The 13,421-nt window shown below is 38.8% G+C and overlaps 1 protein-coding gene across 1 annotated transcript; it reads right to left on the reverse strand.

The window, feature by feature from the left end:
• Positions 1–585: 585 nt before the first annotated feature.
• CNDP1 (carnosine dipeptidase 1) lies at positions 586–13,409 on the reverse strand. Its single transcript, XM_003204921.4, has 11 exons — positions 13,117–13,409; positions 12,386–12,529; positions 10,893–11,055; positions 8,902–8,990; positions 7,531–7,731; positions 6,128–6,212; positions 5,393–5,553; positions 3,848–4,012; positions 3,537–3,678; positions 3,004–3,151; positions 586–1,803 (listed from the first exon to the last, which is right to left on the reverse strand). The coding sequence occupies exons 1-11, from the start codon at positions 13,192–13,194 to the stop codon at positions 1,698–1,700; spliced, it is 1,482 nt and encodes a 493-aa protein (XP_003204969.1). The 5' UTR covers positions 13,195–13,409; the 3' UTR covers positions 586–1,697.
• Between the last annotated feature and the right edge of the window lie 12 nt (positions 13,410–13,421).

Here is a 13,421-nt window from a genome sequence, read left to right on the forward strand (position 1 = left end):
TAACAATATTGTATATTTTATGATAGCTGCTCTAAAACTAATGTATCTTGTTTTATTGTGTTGGCCCATGATGCCCAAGGCACATGTTGGTAGTATGGCAGTAGAAGTTGAAACTTCCTACCAGTATCCCATTACATTTTTTTGCTGTGTGACAGATGGCAGCAAAGGGGCAGTCTGACACAACGGCATCTGACATGAAAGTGCATATGAAACAAAGATCTATCATTGAATTCCTCCATATGGAAAAAAATGCACCCACTGACTCACCAATCTTGCTGAATGTTTATGAAGACCAAACAGTGGATATGAGCACTGTCAGGTGGTGGGTGGTATGTTTCAGCAGTGAGTCACCTCCAATGCTACAGATTTTTATGGGCACGAATGCAGGCCCTTGTTCATTGCTGGCAAAAATGCAGAGCTAATGGTGGTGACTATGTTGAAAAATAGTATTTTCTAACTGAGAATTTTCTCTATCAAATAGTGTTATTGGGCTTTTTGTATCTGTAGTAGTTTCCATGGGAATAAATAGGATGCATTACTTTTGGAACAACCTTCGTATATGTGGCCCAAGACAATTCCTATTCATTCGGTGCGGCCCAGGCAAGCCAAAAGGTTGGGCACCCATGACTTAGATGCTGTTATACATGTCCACAAGGTTGTTTTCTTCTTGTCTGAGCAGGTTTAGTCAGCAAAGCATCCTCTTATAAGATTATTCAAAATATGATATACGAAACAAACAGTACTTAGGTTTCATTATGAAGAAGTAACCCAAAGTAAACACGGATTAATACTACAGCTTTACAGTTGTGTAATTTGTGCTAGATGCTTTGCCTAAACAGCAAACGGGACTCTCAGCTATTAATTTCAATATATGTCATGCACACTCAATTATCAACATGAATTGATGCTTTTTAAGCCACTAATAGTTGCTGATTTGGTGGAAAAAACATCATTCTGATGGTTGACTTTGGCCAAGCACATTTACAAAAAAACTTTGTTGCTACTGCAAAAAGAACACAGTACTAAAGAAACACATATTATGTAGTGATTCTTAACAGCATGCTCACAGCAGAAGAAGAAAAAATTTGAACTAAATAAGGGAAAAACAGAACTCAGACCAGGAAATACTTATTCACTGTAACAATTATTCTCAGAAATAAATGTTCATAGGCAAGTCTTTGAATCAAATTCAGCAGACTAACTGTGTTGCTCTTCCTATTTAAAGCCTTCTGCAAGGGACAAGGTTAACATAACAATGTAATCTTTCTTCATAAAGGCCCATAGTGAGATTCTGTATATAGACAGAAGGAAACAAGTGGTATGAATCGCACGAATTCAGAAACTGAAATATGAGGTTAGAGGCACAAACACCAGCATACTATACATACAAAAGAGAAATAAAGTAGTTTTAATAAAACAAATGTCAAAATTCCCTTTGCTCTGAAATTTGAAATGTAATGCACTCCACTTTGTAGAAATGAATTACGTGTAACTGTTTCATAACATCAGGGATAAGTTCATTATACTGATTGAATAACAAATACATATCATTTAGTGATATACCAAAAAATAGCACAGTATTTATTTTTCCTCACATTCAGGCCCATAAAACATGTGATTTATGCGTTCTTCCAGATCAGGAGGTTACAAAGTGTAAGAACTAAAATGTGCTTAAATAATTTGGTTGTGAGGGTCTATCAGTTGTTGGTCCTTGGGTTGGAAGTTTCATGCAGCTGCCCACGTAGCTTTGATATCTCCAGGAAAAAGGCTGCAAACACTTTTGTTCCTTCAATGTAGTTGTGTCTGTGAAAAAGGAAAGAAAGAGAATAAAGTCCTCAAGTCAATTAGCTGTTCAGTTAGTGGCCTAGTCCAAGTTTTGAGTATCTTAGAGAAATCTGTGAGGTTGCCCACCAAAAAGAACCAACATTTTATAATACTGAGAACCAATGTTTCTCAGTATTAATTAAAAAAAAAAAAAATACACCCACGTATTAGCGACAAGTTTAACAAGGAAAACTACTCCGTCAGCCCCTTAACTCTGTCTTTCATCATCGATTTTTCTGGTTCAGGAGAGGGGTATGAGGGTATCCTCTGAAAGGATGAGAAAAATATTGTGTTTTAAGTCCTCCTTCATGCCTGTGGTGATTGCAAATTTCTTTGAGTTGTAAGCATAACTGTCACAGTCAAAATAAATGGTCAGAGAGGTGACTTCATTTTCTTCTCCCATGTGAGAATAAAGATGGTTTGCTCATGCTCATTTACATTACAAAGAACATCAAGAAGAAACAACTTCCTGAAAAAAGGGCACAGTGCACTGAGTGCTCTGCAACTGGCATTCCTCTGCAGCATTCTTGGAGAAAATTGTTTCAGTGTAATGTACCCTAGTTACTATCGTCTGCAATCGTAAGAGTTAGAGCTATACTGAGAGGAAAAAAAAAATCATTTGAGAAATACTGTTGTTCTCCAGTTCCTTAAGCTCAGCACAACTCAAATCAGAAGCTGCACAAATACTTGGGCAACACATTAATTTTGATGGAATGACATTAGAGTCCCTGTAATATAAATACACCTGTAGCTCCATTTGTCCTCAAAAACATCCAAATCTGTTCTTAAACATTACTCTGAGTACATCCAACTGTAATACTTCAAAATAGGTGCTGTGAGGGAAAAGTTCTGCCCTATATCATCATTGTCCAGACCAGAGACAATACTGACTGGCATGGCAAAGGCAGTTGCCACTCTGATATATTTAAAGACCAAGTAAATATGTCATGAAAAACATATATTGCAGCATGTAATAAATTTGAAATTTTGCTTTCTGCATAGCAGAGCAATAGGTTTGCTGGAGACAATTGTTATATATATATATATATATATATATATATATAATATGGATGGCTGGGAAGCTTTGCTCTCCAGTGGACGCATCTATATATATAGATGCCAAGGAACTCTGTTTATCCTTGCTTTCTCTTACACCGGAAATGAACAAATGAAAGAAACCTGCTTATTTTCTCATTCTGGGAGTGTTCTCCATCATCAGCTGCTCCAATCGGAAACATTATCACCCTTTTCTGTGTTATAGTCTGAAAGATTCTGGCAATAGGAATTGTTGAACCATCCCGAATAAAATCTGGATCTTCTCCAAAAACTGAAACACACGCAAAGAATGAATTAATTCTTAACTGAAATAAAAGATGCTTTCTTCTACTACCAAATACTTACATTCTGCTCAAACATGAATAGCTTGAGAAGAAATTGTTATGAGAGCACAGCCAATTGATTTAACAAATCGATTGCATTTTACTGTTCCATCTCTGTATGAGTACATGAAAGAACTAAACAAGCTTTTTTGGCTGGTCCTAGCAAATGCAAACCAACTCAGCAAGATATGAAAGGCTCTGTGACTGAGTTGTTCTGTCAAAATCAGTGAGGTTCATTATGGTGAGTATATCACGGTCCTTTTTCTTTGTGGATGAGCACATTTCCCCTGCAGACTTGCAGATACATCAAAAACTGAAAAAGAAGAGACATACCTGTTCTTATTGCCCTTTTTGCTGCTTTATATAGTGGATCATTAACATCAGCGACCCAAGGTTTGGCACCCAGGGGCATGGACACCTTCAGTTTGTTTGGACTGTTCCTCTTGGCAAATACATTCTCCAAATGGTCCACCACCTGTAGGGCAAACACTTTCCATCTAGAATCTTTCATCTTCTTGAAACTACCCTTGTAAACAGCTAAATGCAAGAAACATTCATTCAGTTTACTACGGAGGTTGTAAAGATGTGAGGTGCTATGAGGACTTAGCTTACGCAGTAGAAAGTACCTGGTTTTAGCTTCTTACCTGTTGTTTCACATCTGAAAGATCCATGTTGGGGACTTGGCGGATTGAGAATTTCCCTATGACTTTTGCTGGAATTACTGTTTTAATTCCTGGTTCATGAAAAGCTCCTTCAATCCCATGAATAGAGAGAGAAGGATAATGCCACAGGTGTAGAAGTATTTCTTCCTTCAAAAAAATAAGATAAAAAATAGAAAGGGTGACACTGGAGCCATTCACAATTGGTAGAACCAAACTGAAGAAGCACACTTTTTCCATCCATGTTGTACATTTAGAACTCAGAGCTCTCAAGATGTTTGGTTTGTAATTTAAACTGATACTATCTTTTCATTTCAAAAAATACTTCTACTTCCTTCCAGTCTACATTTGTTTCCCTTTAGAAGCATTTAGATGAGAAAAGCCTTTCATGCACAATAAGAAAGTTGAAGGACAATTAAAAATATTTTGGCAGTGAAGTTTTTAGTGCCAAGTTACAGCAGAACAACTGATCTGACCATCTGTGGATCTAGATCTTCTACCAAAAGAAACCTGTGACCAGTTTAGCCAGACCAAATTCAGATAATACAAAGTAGAAATTATACTAATGACCAAAGTGGTAAGTGGTAAAGGGATAATGTTCAGTAATCAGAATTATGTCTTTTTCTTGAGGAGATAAGGGGAAAAAAATAATAAAATAAAAATAAAGTGCTTATTCTAAAGAGGAGAGGAGTGAAAGGTACTTTTTTTTTTTTTTTTTTCTTTTTCCTAGTACACTGGATTGACTGCAGAACTCCAGAGTGCTTCTCTTTCTTTGTACTCCAGCTTTCTGAGACTGGAGCTTTATGCATACATGCAATTTCCACTATTTCATCCACATCGAGGAATAGCATCAAAACATATTTACCGTTAATTATACTTACAGAAGACCAGTTATTACAGTCTAGTTTAGGCCGTTTCAGGAGCTTTTTCATATGAATAAAGCTAATATTGATATAGTTGTGTGATAAAAATATAAAATACTCTACCCTTTCTACCAGCTGCAAGTCATAAAATCATAGAATCATAGAATGGCCTGGGTTGGAAAGGACCACAATGATCATCAAGTTTCAACCCCCTGCTATGTGCAGGGTCACCAACCACCAGACCAGGCTGCCCAGAGGCACATCCAGCCTGGCCTTGAATGCCTCCAGGGATGGGGCATCCACAGCCTCCTTGGGCAACCTGTTACCGTTTGTCACCACCCTCTGTGCAGAGAGATCTTTCTAAGCCAGCCCTTATCTGCAGTTTTTATTTAGAATGTATTTTTTAATTCTGGCAAAGTGGCTTATAACCAAACTGTTCTGTTTGCATTATTCTTTTTCATTGATTTTTCATATTTTTGATTGCTTTACCCCAAAGCTTTAATTTTCCACAGATTAATTTTGTTTACTTTTTGGTGCTCTGTGTTCCTTTATTTTGGCAGAAAATATCTTTCCTTTACTTTGGCACAAAATATCTTTCAGTTTGGCTTTATCCATAAACAGTATGAGTGTGTAATTTAAATTCTTTCTGCTATGCATTTACGTTTACCTTGGTGCTGAAGAGGAGTTTTTTCACTCCACTGTTATTTTTGTGTTCCTCTATATCATATTCAATAGATTCATACAATTTCTTATCCTCATCTGTCAGGGCAGCGACAGCATCATAGATTCCAGGGATCTGAATATGACCTGTGGGATCTACAAGGCTGTCTACAAAAGAAAATGAAGATATCAGTAAAAGTAGGACTTATTTCTTCTACTTGGCAATTGCAACTTCTTTTCCCTTTTACTTAACTCTTTTGAGTTAACAGAATGAATAACCCTAACAAACAACTACTCTAACTGTTTGCATCCATCAAGTTGCCTCACTTAACTTGATGTATTTTCAAATTTAGTAAGAAAAGCACTGAGCTGTTGTTTGTTTGCAATGTGTAATGGGTCAGCCCAGCTACAGGCATGAGAGCATCATCCCACTTAGAAACAAATCAGCATTAGATTGGGTGCTGCTACTTGCATACATATTCAGGTTGCCCACAATCCTAATCCATCCTAAATTAACAGATGAATATTAGACTGAAAGGATAGTAGACGTGTCTGCTCTTACAAGGGATATTCCCTTCCTCAGCTGCTCTCACTACAGCTACGCTGAGCTTTGGAAACCTAGGAATCATGCTTCTGTTGGACTTGCCCTACACAGGTCAATTAAACATAGCACTGATCTTCATTAGGTTGGTTGCTAGTTACTGTTCCCCAGCTACTCTTGAGCCGTGGTGCATGTTATTACCCAGCAGAGCTATCAGGTCTGTCAGCGGCTCGTGGATGATGCCTCCAAAAGTTCCAGAGTGAAGATCCTTGTCACCACCTTCTACCTGTGCCAAGAACACAGTTTACATATCAGTAGTCCCTACCTCATTCTTTTGTGAGTATTCGTTTGCCTCAGGAACTGGTAGCCTCACCTTTTCAAATGAGGCCACAAATAGAAAACTATTACGTTTCTATTCATAAAATGGGAAACATGTCAGGAACAATCTGCTACTAGTAAAGAGAAGATAGGCCTCTGTTGTTAACCAATGGAGAGAGAAACTCAGCTGTCTATACTACTTACAGGTATTTGAAAGAAAGAATCCTTCTCCATTCCCTCCTTTACTTCAGTAAAAATAAATACATGATAAGTATGTTGCATATTGCAGTTTTTAGCATTGTAGAATAAGTGCAAAAATCTTCATAACAAATGCAAAACCTTATTCTACATTTATAAAATATATGTCCAAATTTGAATTGAATTGTTGATTGTAACAAATAAGAATTCAAAGCTCTCTTGAATCACACAACTTTAGAACAGAGAAAGGCATTTGGTTTATTAAATGGGTTATTTTTCCAGACACAATTTCATGCTCAGGTTTATTGTAAAATATATTCCTGCAACAAACTTGTTTATTTCTTCTCTAAACCTCATTACAGCCAACTGTCTGGAAGCAGGCAGAGGTCATTTTTGATGTTTTAATGTCCTCATTTTTCTTAACCAAGACTTACACGAATTGAATAAGAACTACTGAGGTTCTTTTGGCTGAAAACAAATTTCCATTCTTTTTCAAACATAAAGGTTAATGCAGATTTTTTTTTAGTTCTCTAGTTCTTTAATCTTCTCTCTGAATTCTTTTATGCTTAAAGTTTCCAGATGTAAAATTTCACTTCATAGTAGCTCACGTTGGCTGCTAAATATAATGCAGTGCACCGTTATTTGCTTCTGCCAATGGTTACAAAAATTTTGCACTGCTTTTAAACTCAGAGATCCAACTAAACTGAATGCCTTTAGGCAGTGATGTTGCATTTAGCAATACCTGCTGCAGCAGGATAAAAGCAGCAGGAGGTTTGGAGGGGCAGTGGTCTACTACAGAAAGGGGCTGATGTGAGGATGGGGCAATCAGAAACAGCTGGAACAGGAGAAGGAGAGTAATGGGATAGGAGAAAGGTTCAAAAACAGAGAAATGACAACTGAAGAGAAACTAATGAAAGCAAAAAAGGAGGGAAATCTGCACAAGCAATGAAAAGCATGGAAGGAAGAACTGCATTTGTAAATACTCAACTTGCTCTCAGCCTTTCTCTGCATTCAGAGACAGATGCGATCTCAGATACATCACTGCTCACTGTCAGGGACCCCACTTCACACAAACCCACATCCCTCACCTCCACAGAGAAGCAGGCATTGCCCCGAGTCCCATATATAAGGGCAGGCTTCTTCTTGCTGAGCCAGAGGTTGTCTGAAATCACAATGTAATCAACGTCTGATAAAAAGCCCTGTTTTTCTTCTTCAAGTAGCTTCTCCAGCCCCAAAGACCCTGCTTCCTCCATGCCTTCAATAACAAACTTGAAGTTTACTGGCATAGCCTGAATGAACATCAGATAAGTCTGGATAAGGAACAAGCACTTTCAAAAATAAAGAGGAATCTGTAAAAAGCAAAAGCAGACTGACTTGCAATATATATGCAGAAGAGAATATATGGATTGTTTTAATAGAAAAGGCATTGGTAGATACATGCATGCAGTTTTCCTGCTAAGCTTGTTTTTTTCTCTCTCTCTCTCTTTTTTTTTTTTTTAATAAGAATGCATTAAGAAATATCTTTTTTACTTCTATTTCCATAAAACTTTTTGGGCTGCCATGGGATTTCTCTCAGTAATATTAAATATTAAATATTGATGACTTTGGAAAGTGTGTGTAATAACAATTGCATTCTCACAGAAAATTTCTGGCCTCTTAAACTTGCACTACTAGTGCCCATCTTGGAATCACTTGCAAAATTCCACTACTGCTGTTTTCCCAGCTTGTTACCCATCATGAAGATTAGTTGCCTGGTGGTGAAAGTGCTCCTGGCAAATCCCTGATAGTTGTCCTCATGAACCTGTAAGCCCTGATAGCTCATAAGAACTTTTGTGGAATATTGAGAGTTACAATGCTGACATATCGTATAGGAGAAATGAACGTGATCTCAGATTCCTATTTCAATTCATTTTCTGATTATAGGTTATAAGGATGTTTTCTGGTTTGATTCAATTCTCAAATTAAGCTCAGGAACAAATGTTTAGATTTAAATTAACTTGTGCAATGAATATGTTCACCAATGGCTCATCAAACAACCACAAAAATTTAGAAACAAATGACTCATGAGTATTACCGGATGGTTTGTACTGCTTTCTAGGGGAAGGTGTAATGACAGAGATTTCTTTTTGTTTGCTTATTAAATATGACCTCACGGCTATTAGCAATATGATAAAAGCTTTTGACACTGTCTCCTGCACAGTATTCTCCTTTGCGGGATGATGACAGCAAGACCATTTTTACATTGCTTACAGACTACTGAAAATAAAAATAGTCAAGTACACATTCATACTGGAGTGGGATAAGTGCACTATAAATGGCATTAGAAATAAGCTAATATTTCAAGATACACATACACTGTTGGGACTGAAACACATCATCTAAGTCACAAGAAGGCAAATACATTCCTCCAGAGAGATACTCTGAGAGATAATAATAACCAAGTCCTCACTGATACCTACTATTTTGAAGGCTCTAAACGTTTCCACTGCATTTATCCAAGCCAATACAGGTCCTTTATTATCTGTTGCTCCACGCCCATAGAGATTTCCTTAAATGAAAAAAAAAACAAAAAACAACAACAACAACAAAAAAAAACAAAAACAAAACACTTTCAAGCAATTTTAAACTTATTTAGTCTCATCAATGCAATCTGCAAATTTCTATTGCCACAGAAGCTGTACAAGCATGTCAAGTGAGGTACCAACAGAATCAGGATTTCATTGATGTTTAAATTAAGGTGGCGGCTGTTTACCAGTGAAATGGTACGTTGGTTTTTGTTGTGATTTTTTTAAATTTCATTTACTTCATACAGTGGTTTCTGCTACACGCTGGTTTTTTTGTTTGTTTGTTTATTATTATTTCCACACCTGTTTAAAGGAGCTCTTTGATCCCTCCAGACATGCCTGAAGAGTTTGCACAAGATGCAGTTTCAGCATAGGTGACAAGCAGCAAAAGAGCACAGATGAGCACCACCACAGAAGCGTGAACTACAAGTACAGATGCAGAATAATTTTTAACAATCAGCCATACAGCTACATAGGACAGATTTTAATTTCATGTACAGCAGTAAATATCCGTGGAAGTCCCCACTGTAGGTGAAAGGGTTACCTTACTAAATTTGTTTGAAATCAGTCCCAGCAGATGGGAAATAGTGACTTACTGGCTACGGGACTAGGAACCAGAATCTCTATGTTCTTGAATTTTCTCATCCTCTAACTCACCATCCACCATTTCTCTTCCTTCAGTGAACTTATCATGTTCAGCTGATTGCAGGATGAGGATTGCTACCTCAAGTGAGGACTGATATTCTTCCACCCATTAGCACAGGTGAACCTCATGAGGTTCAACAAAGCCAAGTGCAAGGTCTTGCAGCTGGGTCATAGCAACTCCCACTATCAACACAAGGTGGGGGATGTAAGGATAGAGTGCAGCCCTGCCAAAAATACTTGGGGGTACTGGTGGATGGCAAGCTGGACATGAGCAAGCAGTGTGGCCTCACAGTTCAGAAAGCCAACCGCAACCTGGGCTGTATCAAAAGAAGTGCGGCAGCGGGTCGAGGAAAGTGATCCTGCCCCTCTACTCTGCACTGGTGAGACGTCACCTGGAGTACTCTGTCCAGATGTGGAGACCTCAGTACAGGAGAGACATGGACCTGTTGGAGCACGTCCAGAGGAGTGCCACAAACGTGATCCAAGGAATGGAACACCTCCTCAGTGAAGACAGGCTAAAAAAGCTTGGGGCTGTTCAGCCTGGAGAAGACTCCAGGGAGTCCTGAAAGGGGCCTTTCAGTATCTAAAGAGGGCTATAAGAAGGGGACAGACTCTTTAGAAGGGTCTGTTATGACAGGACAAGGGGAAATAGTTTCAAACTAAAAGAGGAGAGATTTAGATTGGATATAAGGAGAAAGTTTTTTTAAGATAAGGGTGGTGAGGCACTGGAACAGTTTGCCCACAGATGTGTTGGAAGCCTTATCCTTGGTGACATTGAAGGTCATGATGAACTTACAATACGAGTAGCCTGATGTAGCTGTAGGTGTCCCTGTTCATTGCAGGGGATTTGGACTAGATGATCTTTAAGGGTCTCTTCCAACTGCTCAGAAGATTCTACGGTTCTATGAAATGCTCCTAACTTCCAGTGTGGCAGGAGGAGGTGCTAAAGGATTACAGTGGCTGACCCAACAACCCAATCTTAAAGCAGAAGCGGACTTTCTAATGATCACTAAAAAGTTACAGTAACCTCACTGGCTTTTCCACACCAATTATTAAGCAGTCAGTGATGAGTCTCACCAATCACAGCATGGTATCAGGATGTAAAGTTGCTGGATTTGTCCCATCAGATTCCATGGGAGAAGTTCTTGTGCTGTAGTTAACAATACAGGGAACATCCTCCTACTGGAAATCTCAGAATCGTGTTTCAAATAATGACAGAATAATTATAATTGGGTACACACCATTGATTTCAGTCAATGTGTAAGGGTCAGTTTTCCAGCCATCTTCCTTTTTGGCAGGCTGCACATCCACGTGGCCATAGAAACAGATTGTGAGGTTTTGGGGATCTTTGCCAAGTTCTCCGAGAACAACAGGTGGCAGTGGAAGGTGCTGGCCATTCAGCAACTGTGGATCAACATTATCAAAGCAACATGGGGAAAAAAAAAAGAAAAAAAAACTTTGAAAACTTGCAAATATTATAAGAACTGGAGAACTCATTCCAAATAACTCTGCAGAGTTGATTTGATCAAGTCTTTAAATCTGACTTTGAATCCAAATCTAACCTACTTAGAGAAATTAAGACTTTTTTCCTTCATGTTCTGCTGGGACTTTATGGAGTTTCTTTAACATTATATTGCAATAAATGGTCTCTTTACTGAACTAGTACTTCTCAGTACTGGAGAGAAAGTTGACTGTATGCTGTGTTGACAAAAGCATATCTTGTGACATTAAAATAGTCGAAAGCCACACAGAAGCTAATATGGGGACTTATTTTTCAACAGACAGATGGCAGGAGGATTGCAACTTCAAATAAACAGAATAAAACTTTGCTGGCAGGAGGCAGCAGCAGAAATTTGGTAATGTTTTCAAAACAGGTGGTGGCTCTAAACTGCTCTTGTAATTCACAGTTAAACAGAACAGATCACCACATCTTGGCCAGGAGAGGCTGGATGTCTCACAGGGGTGAGAAATGAGAACTAAAAGAATGTACATACCTCCTTGAATTCACCAGTAATATTGATTTGTATTAATCTGTTGAATACTAAAATGTAGCTGCTTCTTGCTCAGCAGTAGAAGGCCCTAAGCAGAGAAGTGCCTCTGGTCTCTGCTTCAACAACAGGTAACGCATTCCCTGCTGTTATTGACACAGGCTGTTGATATATATATCTTGGCAATCATAATTGTATGCCATATGCTCAGATTTTATTTTTAAATCATTCATTATGACTAGTAAATGTCATAGCCATAGTATTAAAATATTGCTGCGCCACAAGATTCTTGAGTTGAGATGTTCACTGGCCTTTCCCAGGAGCCTCATAGGAAGGAAAAGTGAATCCCTGGTCATGAGCTTTGAATTTCTCTGAGCACAGAAACCCAACAGCTTGGGGCAGGAAAGAGTCACAGCCTCAATGAGATGAGTAAACTGGAGATAAAAATTTCTCATGGGCTAACTCTTACCTGTTGTTTTCCAAGAATCATTAAGCCCCCCAAAAAACAAAGATGATGCTTAAGATCCCATTTCTGGTAACATTTTCCTTGTAAAAGTTACTTTCTCATATGGAGACTTTGGTGAAGAGCTGATGCATTAACTGTGGTTCATCATCAAGAAGAAAGTTTAAAATAAATCCTAGTAAAAATCCAGACCTTTTTCCTTTTACTTCTGTCCTACAGTTAATGGGTAAAACATGACACATGCACAAATATGACATTTTAAATACAAGGAATTGACATGCACCTGCTGTGACCCCAGGCTTACTGAATTAACAGTGGCTCCCAAAGCTGCAAGCCTGGCTGCTGCCAATGACATCATTCGTATTACTTCTTTCCTCAGCTCTGGTTGCACAGAATCACTTTCCACAGCCACCCATTCCTTGAGATTCTGCGCAGGAGGAAAAGAACAGCTCAATAAGCTGGTTGATCTAAAACCCAGGGATCAGGGGTGATCAGGGGTGATTGACCTTTGTATGTGAAAGCTGGAATCATCACTGGAATACGGTTTCCTTTCCATCCTGTCAGCAATATGATGGAAGCTGTAGTTTTCCAACTGATAAAGATTTGCCAAGAGCCAGGATTGCCTTTCTTATGCTTAAAACGCACTCACCAACCTTGGCCCCCAGCAAATCATCAGAGCCCATGCCAACCCCTCTCTGCAAAGATCCCTGGCAGATAGCAGTAGGAGCTGTGAGGTCTGTTCACTTCTCCTTTTCAGGTATGTTTTGACTCAGTGAAGCCTCTCTGCCCAAGCCCAGTCTGCAAATGTCCATGCAAATACCTCTCCCACCTGGAGGGTCCCCAGCACCGATTGCCTTTTTGCAACTTTGCTTTGTGGCACAAAGGTGGCATACCCAACTCCAGACCTGAAACATACTGCTCTCTAAATAGCAAACATTTATCTGGCATGTGAAACATGAGCCTCCAGTACATTAGTGTTGCCACTCAGCCATTTCCCAGCAATATAATTCCTACCTCAATGAAGTCACTTTGATGTGCATCAATGTAGCGGAAGATCTCAGTCTCCAGCACTGAAAAGGATGACAAGGACATTCTTGCCGTAGAGAGCAGCACAAGGCTGAGGTGGGCACTATCTGAAAGTGAAAGATAAAATTAAGCATTAGAGAAATCCTGTAACGTGCACTTCTTTTCTGTGCTATGAACCACGGACAACTGCAGAATACCAAACCTTCTTTATGTCCTCCAAACCAGGAGAAAGGATATCTGAGTTATTTTATCACAAAAAATCTGCAATCATTCGTAATCAATCTTCCAAAAAA

This window comes from Meleagris gallopavo, chromosome 3 (genome assembly GCF_000146605.3).
Source record: "Meleagris gallopavo isolate NT-WF06-2002-E0010 breed Aviagen turkey brand Nicholas breeding stock chromosome 3, Turkey_5.1, whole genome shotgun sequence".
Classification (NCBI taxonomy): domain Eukaryota; kingdom Metazoa; phylum Chordata; class Aves; order Galliformes; family Phasianidae; genus Meleagris; species Meleagris gallopavo.

Excerpts from the sequence above, each read along its gene's own strand:
- CNDP1 (XM_003204921.4), bottom strand. The coding sequence starts at position 13,194 with ATGTCCTTGTCATCCTTTTCAGTGCTGGAGACTGAGATCTTCCGCTAC. Across the intron at positions 8,991-10,892 it reads CACATTGACTGAAATCAATG|GAAATCTCTATGGGCGTGGA; the intron begins GTGTGTACCCAA and ends TTTTCATTTAAG. Across the intron at positions 5,554-6,127 it reads AGACCTGATAGCTCTGCTGG|ACAGCCTTGTAGATCCCACA; the intron begins GTAATAACATGC and ends TTTCTTTTGTAG.